This window comes from Chroicocephalus ridibundus, chromosome 2 (genome assembly GCF_963924245.1).
Source record: "Chroicocephalus ridibundus chromosome 2, bChrRid1.1, whole genome shotgun sequence".
Classification (NCBI taxonomy): domain Eukaryota; kingdom Metazoa; phylum Chordata; class Aves; order Charadriiformes; family Laridae; genus Chroicocephalus; species Chroicocephalus ridibundus.
In genome coordinates, this window is record NC_086285.1 from 22,736,610 (window position 1) to 22,748,847 (window position 12,238).

Below are 12,238 nucleotides of genomic sequence, written 5' to 3' on the forward strand. Positions count from 1 at the left end.
AGAGGAGAATCTCGCAGCAAAAATCAATAAGAAAAGTAACAAAACCATCACATTATCAGTTAAAAATATGAACTTATTCTGATTTTTCAATATTTAGTACAAAGAAGCCCTGCCCCATGGGGTAAGTGCTATGATACTTTGTAGGATGCTGCTTTTGGTCTATGCTTTGAGAGTGAAGTAACCACCCTCCACTGACTTTGTGTCAGGATAGCACTGGGAAATTTCTGGTTCTTTTCCTGTTATCCCAATGCTCACAGACAGGACAGCTGAAGCTAGACCTTTATCCTGTGTCAAAAACTTCCAAGCTTTAAAAATATTCAGTTTTATATTATATCATCCCTCGGGTATATCTTAAGAATTTCACAATTTACTTTCCTATAAAATAGCTCTTGTCTTTTCCGTTGCAGTGCGTAAAAACCTCTGTAAGCAGCAAAAGAAATTGCCTGAGACAGAATTTTTTGAAACTTTGATGAGAGTTTAGTTATTCCATCTTGCAACTTTTCTAAAATAGGAGATGGCTTGAAATACTCATGGCACAAAGAAAACATGGGATCACAAGAACAACCAAACAGAAGAAGTCCCCACATGTGAGGGACCGTAAACCCACCTCCGTCTCCCTTCCTTGAGGATACCCAGTGCAGTTTTTCATAGGCTGCTGAGGAATTATGAGCTGACTCTGTAAACCTCTCCATAATACTTAGAATTTCTCCAGAAAACATAGTGCCATTATTTTCTAAATATTTTGCTACTTTTGAAAGATTTGATTTATATTTGCGCTCTTGGACAACATGTTATGGGAAAATATCGGTGCCTCATCTGTAGTGTTATATATCACTCCAAATGACACTCTGCTTTCATAAACAAGATCTTTTCTTAGATAAGAAAATAAAAGAACCTGCTACAGCTGATCTCCACAGTGAACTTTGTAATTTGGAAGTGTACTTCTAAAAATAAAGGCCTAGATCTTCAGCTATTGTAAATCAACAAGGGCTTTCCTGAAACAAAGGTAGCTAGGGCAGTTTTTATTAACTGGTGTCTTATCAGAATCCATTCAAAGATTACCACATAGATACAATTCTTACCTGGAGCCCAGTTTAAATATCTGAAAGGGCTGCCCCCAGCCCATTGCCATCCGCTGTTGAAATTCAAAGTGTTCAATCCAATCCAGAATGCAAAACTGAACTTTTTAGTTAGCTCTAAATCAGAAAAAAAAAAAAATTCAGCTTTATCTCCCTATCTTCATTCTTAGCAAGTTCATCTAAGAGAAATAAAGTCAAAAGTAAGAAATTTATATTTCTTAATTTAAACCAACCCCAAACCAGTACTTTCCACCTTACTCAGATGCACAGATTAAAAAATGTAAATGAATATAAAATATGTGAATGAATAAATATTGATTTAGCAGAGACCTCAGTAGTTAAAAGAGCAAATTAACATCTTATTTCACTACTTAAATACGAGTTTACTTCTCTCACTTTGTTTCAATCCAATGTAAGACATGTAAAAAATATCTTATTTTCATTAGGGAATTGTGCTAAAATATTTCTGTAACAGATTTCACGGCGTAAACACACCAAAACTATTACAGAGACAGTGTGCCAATCAGTTGCTTCCAAATTTTTTACTGTGTGAGTGGTTTCAAAGCCTCCTTCACACCATTTAGAACCAAACTAATACCATGATACTTGTATCTGAAGCCCAGTGGAGTTATTTGGAATTTAGGTATGTAAACGTACCCGTGTTAGGGCCAATCTAGCCATCGTCATATGTTCTCCTAGAAAGATTAATAATCCTTGAAACACAGAGGAAAAAGGTAAATTTGAGGACCAGACCATAGTCCTGCTCAGGAATGGATGCACCAGCACAAAGGGAAGCGGAGGAAACCCTTCCCCCTGGGACAGGCTGCAGCAGAGGCAGTAGCTCCTACCTGGAGCACAAGAGTGGGATGGGGCCATTTCCCTCCCTGTAGACGTTTGGGACCAATCCTTCATAAAAAGACACCAACTAGAGAAAGGGCATTTCAGACCGTCTCCCTGATGAACCACCCCTGACAGCCTGTCTTCTTCAGTGAGACGGAAGAGGCAGTATAAAGCTCTGGGGCAGCACAACACCCTAACATACTTTAAAGTCTTGTTCTCTATCACTTTACCTCCTATATATGCCTGCTCATGTATCTCTGTGATGCTTAATAGTTCTGCATTTTGCTGCTGACAGCTTTTCCTTGCTTGGTGCCACGTTAGAGCTGATTCTGAGTTTATCTGGTAGTGAATGCCAGTTGAAACATCTTCTGTCCAAAATTTTTCTGTGTCATCTGGAAGAAGTGAAATAGAGCACTGCTGTTAGGGGATTGATATCACACCAACTAAATGCAAATGAAGTATGTAATGCTGGGAAAAAATCTCTAAAAATGCACGGTATTAACCATATGCTTGCATCAGTTTTAAAGCATCAGAAAAATTGAAATCAGATTAGGCATCAATTAAAAAAAAAGTGTAATTTTCTTGAAATTATAAACATTATTTTAAATTTCTAAGTTTTTAGAAGGGAGTGAATGGGTTTCCAATGTTTCCTTTTAAATTTACTTTTACACAAAATGTAGTACTAGGTAAACCAGGCATATCTGTTTATTGAAAAAAGAGATTCCAGGGTGAAGTCAGAGGAGGAAAGCAGATGTGTAGACTATGACCCTGGAGGCTTTTCACCCTCATGCAGCAGGAACTACCTCTTAGCTCATCATCAAGAGAAGCAGCTTTTTCAAAAATTGCGCAGAACCTGGCCCTTGACAGCCCAAGGAACTATAAAAGCGATCTGTGTAGCACCAATATGCAGATCAGCCGCAGTCTTTGCAGAAAAACTCACAAAACCTTGTGAAACTGTTGTGTTCTTGGGAAAGCAGTTGGTGAGAAAGGTGAATAGGTCCGTGTCCTGAGTCGTAGGAATCTAAACACAGGTTCAGTGCAGAAGATAGTACAAAGATGGAAGAGGAGGATAATTTTAGCAGCACACTTTTTGTGTAGGCTGGCAATAGGAGCAAAGAACAAGAAAGGAAATGGATGTTAAGGTGAAAAAAACAGCATATAGCAGAAAGAACTGGCCTACAGGGCATGCCTGAGGAATAAAGAACAATGGGAATTCTTTTAAAGGAAGATAACAGTCTAAATTCATGCTGGTCATGCCGTGCACTTAAGACACATAAAAAGAGATCTCAAGGAGCCTCCTCACCACTCTGGTCCACAAAGAGAAACAGCCACCTCCCGCAGGTGAGTCAGAACCTGGCTGGGCTGAACCATGCTCCAGAGGCCCTTCTTCCTCTCCACTCGCTATAGAGAGAGCATGTGGCTACTGGGGCTAATGCTAAACCAGGTGCTTTTCATTGGGGCTGCTCTGACAAGGTTCCTCATGAGGGTGAGCAGCCAGTAGCTGATAACGAACCTGGTAGCTCAACAGATGGTTTTCTCAACAACGTTTCATGACAAGTTAACAAACAAAATGCCGGACTTACTTATTAGTGGGCAAAATCCATACAGTTTATCAGCATCAAAGTCTGCAGTTGTCGCACACCAGAGCCAGCCATCTGACCTGCCAGCATCTGTGCACTCATTGTACTGTTTGCCTTCGTATTTGAAAGGGAATACACATGGCTGTCCATTGGCGTTTCCTTGTAATGTAAAGGTATCTAGGGGGAAGAAGGTGTTAAGAAGACATATGAAAATAATAATAAAAAGATAAATCTGGCTTCCTAGTAATAGATCTACCTATCACTATATGTGTCTATCTAAATTGAAAGGTTACACTATCTTATTTTAATTAATTTTTGTGATTCCCCCCCTTGTATACCTAGAGATTTTAAATAAAATGTTTTAGTATAATTTGGGTTTTAAATATTGTGTTTAGAGTTTGACATATATACCTTGTAGGAAAGTCAAATTCTATGATGATAAGTTGCTGAAAAGTTGTGGTTCCTGAAGACACAAAAACCACAAGTAGATCTCAGACAACAATGAGTTCACTGCACTGTTCTGTTCTGTATGGCTCAGTAGGTTTGCTTTATCATTCCATCTTTTCATTAAAATTAAAGAAAAAAGATAGCTGACCAGAGAGAATACAGATCAGGTTGTCATGAGCATATTTACACAGTAAAAATTTCAGGTTTCAATTGCACATTTCTGCACTTGGAGAGGTCTTGCAGATTCACCCTCAGCACAGATTGTTTAAGTTTAGCAATGCTTCGTCTTCTTAAACTTTCACAGTATTACAGGAGCGTTCTTTTGTCCTGAAATTTCTGATACACGCTGTCAATCTCACATTCATGCAAACACATTCATCCGCTCAGTTCTACATACATTACTGCTTTTCCGTTTCTCTCTATAGCTATGCCCCATGAGTGATACACATCTTCAGACTAGAACTATTCTTCTAATTTGGTCAGACTGGAGGGGAGGGGCCAGTTCTTCCTTCTCGTACCTTGTGTCTTGGAGCAGAATGAGAAACTCGCACAGCTGTCATGAAGGCATGGCTCTAAACCCCTTTGACTGCTCACTGCACCGTGGGTGTCATGGGGAGGGTAAATAGAGAGAGCTTCATGCTTCCTTGTCTCTCATCGCCTTCCCATACAGTGCCATAAGATTAAATATTTCCACAGAAAGAAACTCCAGTTTAAAGATCCTGTTTTTATTACCTCCTTTCCCCCCCACATCCCTACATCTCCCCTCTTTTATTCTGTGAATCAGGAACTGACAGGATAATACCCAGCATACTCTTTAGATCATGTATCAAATCTGAAAACAAATACAAAATAATGAGTCTGTGCATTAAAACTGTAAAGCTGCCCGAGGAAAAGCATTTTCATACCTAGTTTAATACAAAACCAACAGGAAACTTACCCGGTGACTGTAATGAACCATGCACGAAAGAAAGAAAAACTAGGAACCTGGAGAAACTCATTGCAAATGTAACTTGCTTCTCATTTCTCTATCAAGAGTTGGACTATAAGATTGGCAGTGTACAAAATCCTTCTGAGTGAGGATAGTGACAGGTCCTTCTCTCTGTCAAAGGGTTGATGGATAAAGCTCTGTACTCTAAATAAGGAAATATCCTGTCACGTGGTGTTTTGAAATAACTAGAATACACATTGAAAACACTCCTCTCTTTGAAGAATGAGTCGCTTCCTAAAGTGAAGCCTCCATCCTTGTTGCTAGAGGCGGTGACATTTGTCTTTTTCTGGGACTTCGCTAGTGTTATACAGGGGTCGGTTGCTGGGGTGCTACACAGGACAGACCTTTCAAAAAACAGCTTGAGAACTGGTGACAAGAAATCTGCAGTGAAATATCATTGATTAAAAACTCAGTCTCTGCTTTAACACTTACATCTCAGAAACAAAGGGAGACAAAACCCCAGTGGCTCAGTACATTGCTATCATCACACAACTACATATCTAGAAGAAAGAGAGCAAATTTTACAGGATCTGCAGTATTCAGTGCATTATAAATTACTGCTCGCTTTGAGGGCTAAAATTGCTTTTTTTCTGCACTGTCACACTGCTTTCTTTGATTACAGTTTGGGGCTGGGCTGCTTACTGCTTGTCGAAGATCTGAAAGAAGTGAAGATGTTCGATGCTATAGGCTAGTGATCAGCTTTCCTGTAACAGGAGGGAAACTTTTGCCTGGAATACTTCTGTCAAGGAAAAGGTTGTGTTCATCTATCTGAGAAAGTTCTAATGAGGGTACTCCAGGACAAAGCCAAATGTAAGCTAAATTGGAAAAGTTCCTTTTAATCTGTAAGCAAAGTGCTCATCTGAAGACTTCTATTGGCATGGCAATTCTTGTACAACTACTGTGCAAAGCTGTGCTGGCAAATATTCACGTGCAGACAAGTCACACAATCACAGAATGGTTCGGGTTGGAAGGGACCTTCAAGATCATCTAGTTCCAACCCCCTGCCATGGACAGGGACACCTCCCACTAGACCAGGCTGCTCAAAGCCCCATCCAGCCTGGCCTCGAACACTTCCAGGGATGGGACATCCACAGCTTCCCTGGGCAACCAGTTCCAGTGTCTCACCACCCTCACAGTAAAGAATTTCTTCCTGATATCTAATCTAAATCTACCCTCTTTCAGGTTGAGATTGTTACCCCGTGTCCTATCACTACACTCCCTGATCAAGAGTCCCTCCCCATCCTTCCTGTGGGCCCCCTTTAGGTGCTGGAAGGCTGCTATAAGGTCTCCTTGGAGCCTTCTCTTCTCCAGGCTGAACAACCCCAGCTCTCTCTGTCTGTCCTCATAGGGACAGTCCTACTGTTCCTTCTGTTTATTTACATCAGTGAAATTAAAAGAAGTTGGGTCAACAAAATGGAAAAAAGCAAGAAGTGAAATAGTCAGTAGTGAAATATATATAGAAACTGAACAGAAGATGTTATATGAGAAGCAACTCTCTTTGCTTTTATTTATAAGCTGTGAGGGAAAATTATTGCAAGAACTGGCTAAACTTGTTGACTGTTAGAAAGTAGCAAGAGAGAAAAACATTTTCAGAAAAAAATGGCTGGATTTCAGTAAAAGTAGAAGTTGAATAAATTGTTTAATAATAACTATTCTATTTGCAGGTGACATTCAGGGAGGACTTCGTGTGAGCAAGGCTTGCAAGAGTAGACCAAAGTCATAAAGCTGATTGGTGCCACAGACAATGATGGGGTGGGAGAGAAACAGAAGCTGAGTTTACTGAGTGAAACTATATTTTGGATATATCTGAAATCATAAAATGAAATGGCTCCAAGAGACGGGATCCCAAAGGGAAATACCTGGAGGACACATTCCTACCCAGTTTCCTCCTCTGCCTCATGAAGTGCCAGCTGCGGCCCTGTGAGGATTCAGCTCCCCAAGGCTGCAGAGTGATGGGAGGGGGGCAGAATTAGTGCAGACACTGAGGCAGGCTAAAAGAAGAACTGAGCGCTTCAGAGCTGCCCCTTTCACATAACCAACCAGCTTGATGCTGGTTACAAACTTTTCGGGGTCTGTGTCCTGCGTGCTGCATTTCAATTGTGCAATAACCTGTTCTCAGCAGGGTGCCAAATTCTTGGTTGTATTTACGCCAAGAAAACCGGAGTCCAGTGCTTAGAAAAGAAACTTCATTACTTTTTATTATTATTTCTTTTAACTTTCCAGCTTGCTGGGAAGACCCTGTGCAGCCTGGGAAAGGCAGATCATTTGCTGGAGCTATCTGCTAAACTCTCTTCCCCATAAAGTTTTTAGCGTCTAAATTATATTTGCAGCTCACCTGAATACTATTTTGTACTGCTTTCCACTGTTTTTCTAGCATCTTAAACTTAGTCTACTTGCAGATTCCTAGCACAGTATCATCTGCTGCAGTCCTTAGTTTTCAGTTCCTTTTTCTTGCATTTAAAAACAGCAAGTTGGTGCTTATTCAAGCTGAATTCAAAGTTGGGGGAGGTGGGGGGGGGGGGGGGGGAGAAGGGAGAAGCCCTCCTTGTTATTGACAAAAGAGTTAGTGCACAGAAAGGAGCTCCTCCCTTCCCCTTTCCTCTCTCTTGATTCACAGGGAAGGCTGAAGCTGAAAATTATACTAATAAAAACTTAGTTTATTTCAAAGCATTAACAAAAAGAAGGAAGTCTGCAAGGGTAAGAATATTTTAGTTCATGCTAGTGAACATACTACAGTATTATCAGGTTATCCTGTTATCAGATTCAAAAAAAGACCAAAACCTACACCTGAGCTTAATGTCTTTTGCTGTTATGAACTGTATTTTCTGTACCAGAAAATCAAAATGGTGAGTTTTTCTATCCCAAACTTATTTGAGGTAAGTATATGAAGCACTATTTTATCAGTGTAATTGGTCTGATGGAGTGAAGTTTGTGAGGCAAAGTGAGTTCAAGATTACAACAGAGTTGGGCAGATTTTATTTTTTGAGTTCTTTGCAACGTCCACAAAGTCATGGGAATACAGTTCTAAATCGTAATCACACTTTATTGAACACTCATTCTCCCTAGTTGACTTTTATAGCCATTTTTCTGTGCGTTTATTTGTTCTTGACAAGTTATTTACACTAGTGTACGCTTGAGAACACCTTGACTGTTACAAATCTATAACATCAATTCCAATTTTGTAAAATATGCATGATACAAAAGAGGCTGCTAGTGCAAAAAAGAAAAAAGGGATTTAATTCACGATTACAGATATCCTCCCTGGAAACTTTTAACAGATACATCCTTTAATTTCAGCAAGTGACTTGCTCCTCTGAATTGGTACATGCCACAGGGCCCATTCTCACCAACTCTTCAGTCACCGATGCATCATTTTAGAAGTGTTTCATTGCCAGGATCTGTCGATAGTTGGTTTTGTCTTTTTCTCTTGTAGAAATAGACTGACATGCCAGCTCCAAGAAGAGTGAGAACAGCCAAAATGATGAGTGGCCAAACGGAGAGGTGAACAGGTGAGTGAGCCTCTTCATTCTTTTCATTGCCTGAAATGAGTGCATATAACTGAGAGAGACCTTAGTCACTTTTTATCCCACATAAAACATGAAAACCAGCGAGGACATGTTCCCTTCTGCTGAACTTGGAGTCTGTTCAGTGTAAATCTGAGCCCTGATCAGTAGCCAGGTCTCTGTTGCTAAAGTTAACATGGTTCTAGTGGATCTGGATTACAATGGCATACAAGGCATGCAGTGGGTGCTTGTAAGAATTTAATGAAAATGCATGCTTTAGCTATGGATATAGGATGCCAATAATTTGGAAATTAGCTTTACAATATTTTTATGTTACGTTATTTACAATAATACCTATGGAAGAAATTTACATATACATCTACACAGGTTTTAATGGCCTAGTTAAAGGTCTCTGTGCCTGTTCTCAAAGTTCGTCACAAGTTGGGGCACTGCTGAGTTTGTCAGCTCAAGATTAGTTCTGCAACAGTCCAGTTCACCAAGAACATGTGAGTGCTTGTGTGTGCATAAAAGGCGCCGTGGGATTGCCCTAAGTGATTTCTAACCCTGCATCTCAGCAGGTCTCAGCAGGACTTTTCTCTAAAAAGGGGTGATTTGGGAAAACTCATTTTAAGTTGATCTGGTATTTAGGTTTTTATTAATTTTCTCATGAAAGCTCTTACCTTTTTGCTGTAGAGGACTCCCACTTGGCTCAACTTCAGAGACAAATAATAAGACACTTCATTAGAATTCATAAGTTTGACTATTTTGTTAAAATTATACGGGAGCAAAAACCCCTGAAGTATTACCATTGCATTAATAACATATATGTCTGTTATATAAGGCAATGTGAGGCAAAAAATACATTACTGTTTACCTTCCTACTTAATATTACCAAACTATAATTTCCATTCACTTAAAACTTTATATTGCTTTTATATCTATCAACATTCAAATACTGACCCTCTGCTGTGTTTACTGAAAAATACTTTTCATATTTTTCCTGAAATATTAATTTTAATTTCCTAAGAACATGATGTACAAATCTGGAGATTAGTTTTACATCGCACATTCTAGGAAGCTCTGCATGTCCAGCAGGATTCTGCTGTTACAATGAAGTTTAAGATTCTTAAATGTCTCCCTTAGAAAATGCCCTCTGGACCAAGGCTTCCCACGTGCCTATGCATAAGAAAGATAGAGAAAAAGACCTTATAAAATCTTTTTTTGTTGAAAAAGTGCAAAATATGTTTGACACTCAGAAAAGAAGAATTACATGTATTGGATGTTCTTGTACTGTAAGAAAAACTATTCTGAATCAAGAGTCTCTAAATATCAAGAAAATATTTCTCCTTGGCTCTTTTACATTGCAGTTTGAAAACACACTACCCAGAAGTTACAAAGGCAAAATATAAAATGAAATGAAAGCAGAGTAGAATGTAAAACGACTAGGTACAAAGCAACAGTACCCCCTATTAAAGCAGGAAATAGTTACATATCAGAGCATCTCATGATTCAGTGGATGGATTTTAGCACTTCCTTATTATTTTAGTGCTATATAGGATGGAATATAATTTGTCTGTTCTTAGTAAATCTTTAATGGGGATTAACTGATTTACTGCCACGGGCATGTGCTGATTTAAGCAGGAAAATTAACAATGCATGGGAGATGACTGTTTCTTGATTACATTTCAGTCTGCTTTTTTAATTAAAGACTACATTTGCAAAATTATTAAAAGCTAACCCCAAATTTTCAATTATTTTTCTGAGAACTACTGTGACTTGCGATGTCTTTAGTATTGAAATTGCATCCTTTCAACTTTTCTTCCGAACAGAGGAATCTTAAAAATCGTTTTACACAGGAAATGAGGTTTTCAGCATAGGACAGAGACGTTCCCGGTGATCTACTGGGGACAATGAAAAGCTGGAGAATTAAACTTGTTCTCACAGCTACTACAAAAGAAACTACAAAGGTTTAAAGATGGCAACCTACCATTTTTTTAGGTAAGATTGATTTTAACATTTAAATTAAGAGAATGGAATGTTAATGCTTTCTTTCAGACAATTGTATCTTTTGTATCTCCGCTTTGGAATAATACATGTGCTTTTTTACCTCCAAAACATTAGTCTGGTATATACAGTATGGAGGGAAATTTTCCAGAAATGCTGATAAGACAGCTTCTGTAATGACTTGAAGTCTTCATTTAATAGGGAAGTACTCCTTATATTATTATTGCAACACAAACAGCTGGCCTTTTAGTATCCCTGAGGAACTACTGACTTAAAGGTTATTGAAATCAGGCCCAATATGAAGCTAGTTTTTGACGTTGGGCAATAATAGAGTTTTTGAATGTAACAAGGTTGGAGAGGAAGCTAGATTATTCATGTTAATTCCTCCTTGCAAGGATATAATAACTGTTACAATACTTAGTTCCTGGAAAAGGCATGAATTTGCACAAGAGTGTGACAGATGCCATGCCAATGCCTGTGTTAGGTGCTCAAAAGTTTTCTGAAAGTCTCATTCTCAACCTAGGGTGCATACAACACATTACCATATTCCCATGCGAGTGCAGACAGTACTGTGAAGAGCTCACAGTCTTCAAAACCAGACAACTACAAATGTTTAGAAATGTGGAATATGCCAAATGAAATTGTCAGAAATTACTTCCAGATGCGTGGTGGAGGGCTACAGCAGTTACTTGTAAACAGATCTGCTCTGTCACTGAGGACTGAGTCACTAAGGGCTTACCTTTGGGTTTTTTGCAGATAAATCCTTTTTCAAAAGAGCAATCGGTGTTGTCCCAGTAACCAGATGGTGCAGTCATTGCGACGCAGCGATGCTCCATGCCAGACTCTTTCTCCTCCCAGTTGACAAAGTCCAGTGCAGCATTATCTAGCCATAACCACTGGCCTAAAGAGGAACATCCAGAACAAAAAAAAATTAAAACTTATCTCAACGATATTTTAACACTTTACCTCAGCAAATAACTTCAAAAATGTAATAGTAACCCATTTTTCAACAGAAGACCTCATCAGTTTTTGTAAAAGCATAGTTATCCTCTATTTTCTGATATTAGCAAAGCATTTTTAAGTGAAATATTGAAAATAAGACATTACCATCCACATTTCGGTAAAGTCCTATCCAGAAGCCTCCTACTTTATTTCCAAGTGGTTGTATTGTATGGATCAGAAAGTCAGATTCATCCATATTTTCTACCGAAACCAAAGTAGCACCTGAAAGGCATTAACAAGGAAATAACCATAACCTACGTGAGCAACTACTGGAATGACCTCCTGTTTCAAGTTGGTACAAACAATAACTTTTGAAAGTATTATGCACACTATTCTGTTGGTTTCCCCATTGCTTCTTGCGGAGGACAGAGCCCCGGAGGTGCTTAGTGGCCACTGCCCCAGGATGGTACCCCAGAAGCAGGAGCTGATGGGGAGCTCTACACCTGGGGAGGCTGCAGCCCCTGGGAGGACAGAAGGCTGCACAGTCGCTTGTGTTAGTTTATTTTCATTGTAGCTTGTTATGATTCTATGATTGTATGATTAGAAGAATTCATGAGTTTTAGAGACTCTATTGGTAGTGGCCCTGGTCGTCATCAGTGAAACCTCTTAAAAGATTACCTCGAGGGAGGTGATTCTCCCCCTCTACTCCACTCTTGTGAGACCCCACCTGGAGTACCGCGTCCAATTCTGGAGCCCCTACTACAAGAAAGATATGGACGTGCTGGAACATGTCCAGAGGAGGGCCACGAGGATGATCAGAGGGCTGGAGCACCTCTGCTATGAGGACAGACTGAG

At 39.4% G+C, this 12,238-nt stretch overlaps 2 protein-coding genes across 2 annotated transcripts in view; both read right to left on the reverse strand.

Moving 5' to 3' along the window:
* LOC134511163 (macrophage mannose receptor 1-like) overlaps window positions 1-5,040 on the reverse strand; it is a 39,511-nt gene extending 34,471 nt beyond the window's left edge. The window contains exons 1-4 of the mRNA XM_063324724.1: window positions 4,884-5,040; window positions 3,503-3,676; window positions 2,150-2,311; window positions 1,083-1,196 (exon numbers count right to left, since the gene is read on the reverse strand). Of these exons, the coding sequence (XP_063180794.1) occupies window positions 1,083-1,196; window positions 2,150-2,311; window positions 3,503-3,676; window positions 4,884-4,944 (511 nt within the window). The 5' untranslated portion in view covers window positions 4,945-5,040. The remainder of the gene's footprint in view (window positions 1-1,082; window positions 1,197-2,149; window positions 2,312-3,502; window positions 3,677-4,883) is intronic.
* A 2,626-nt stretch (window positions 5,041-7,666) lies between these two features.
* Window positions 7,667-12,238, reverse strand: part of LOC134511162 (macrophage mannose receptor 1-like) — a 39,170-nt gene continuing 34,598 nt past the window's right edge. Inside the window, exons 27-30 of the mRNA XM_063324723.1 lie at window positions 11,549-11,665; window positions 11,181-11,342; window positions 9,118-9,150; window positions 7,667-8,473 (exon numbers count right to left, since the gene is read on the reverse strand). Coding sequence (XP_063180793.1) covers window positions 8,304-8,473; window positions 9,118-9,150; window positions 11,181-11,342; window positions 11,549-11,665 — 482 coding nt within the window. The 3' untranslated portion in view covers window positions 7,667-8,303. The remainder of the gene's footprint in view (window positions 8,474-9,117; window positions 9,151-11,180; window positions 11,343-11,548; window positions 11,666-12,238) is intronic.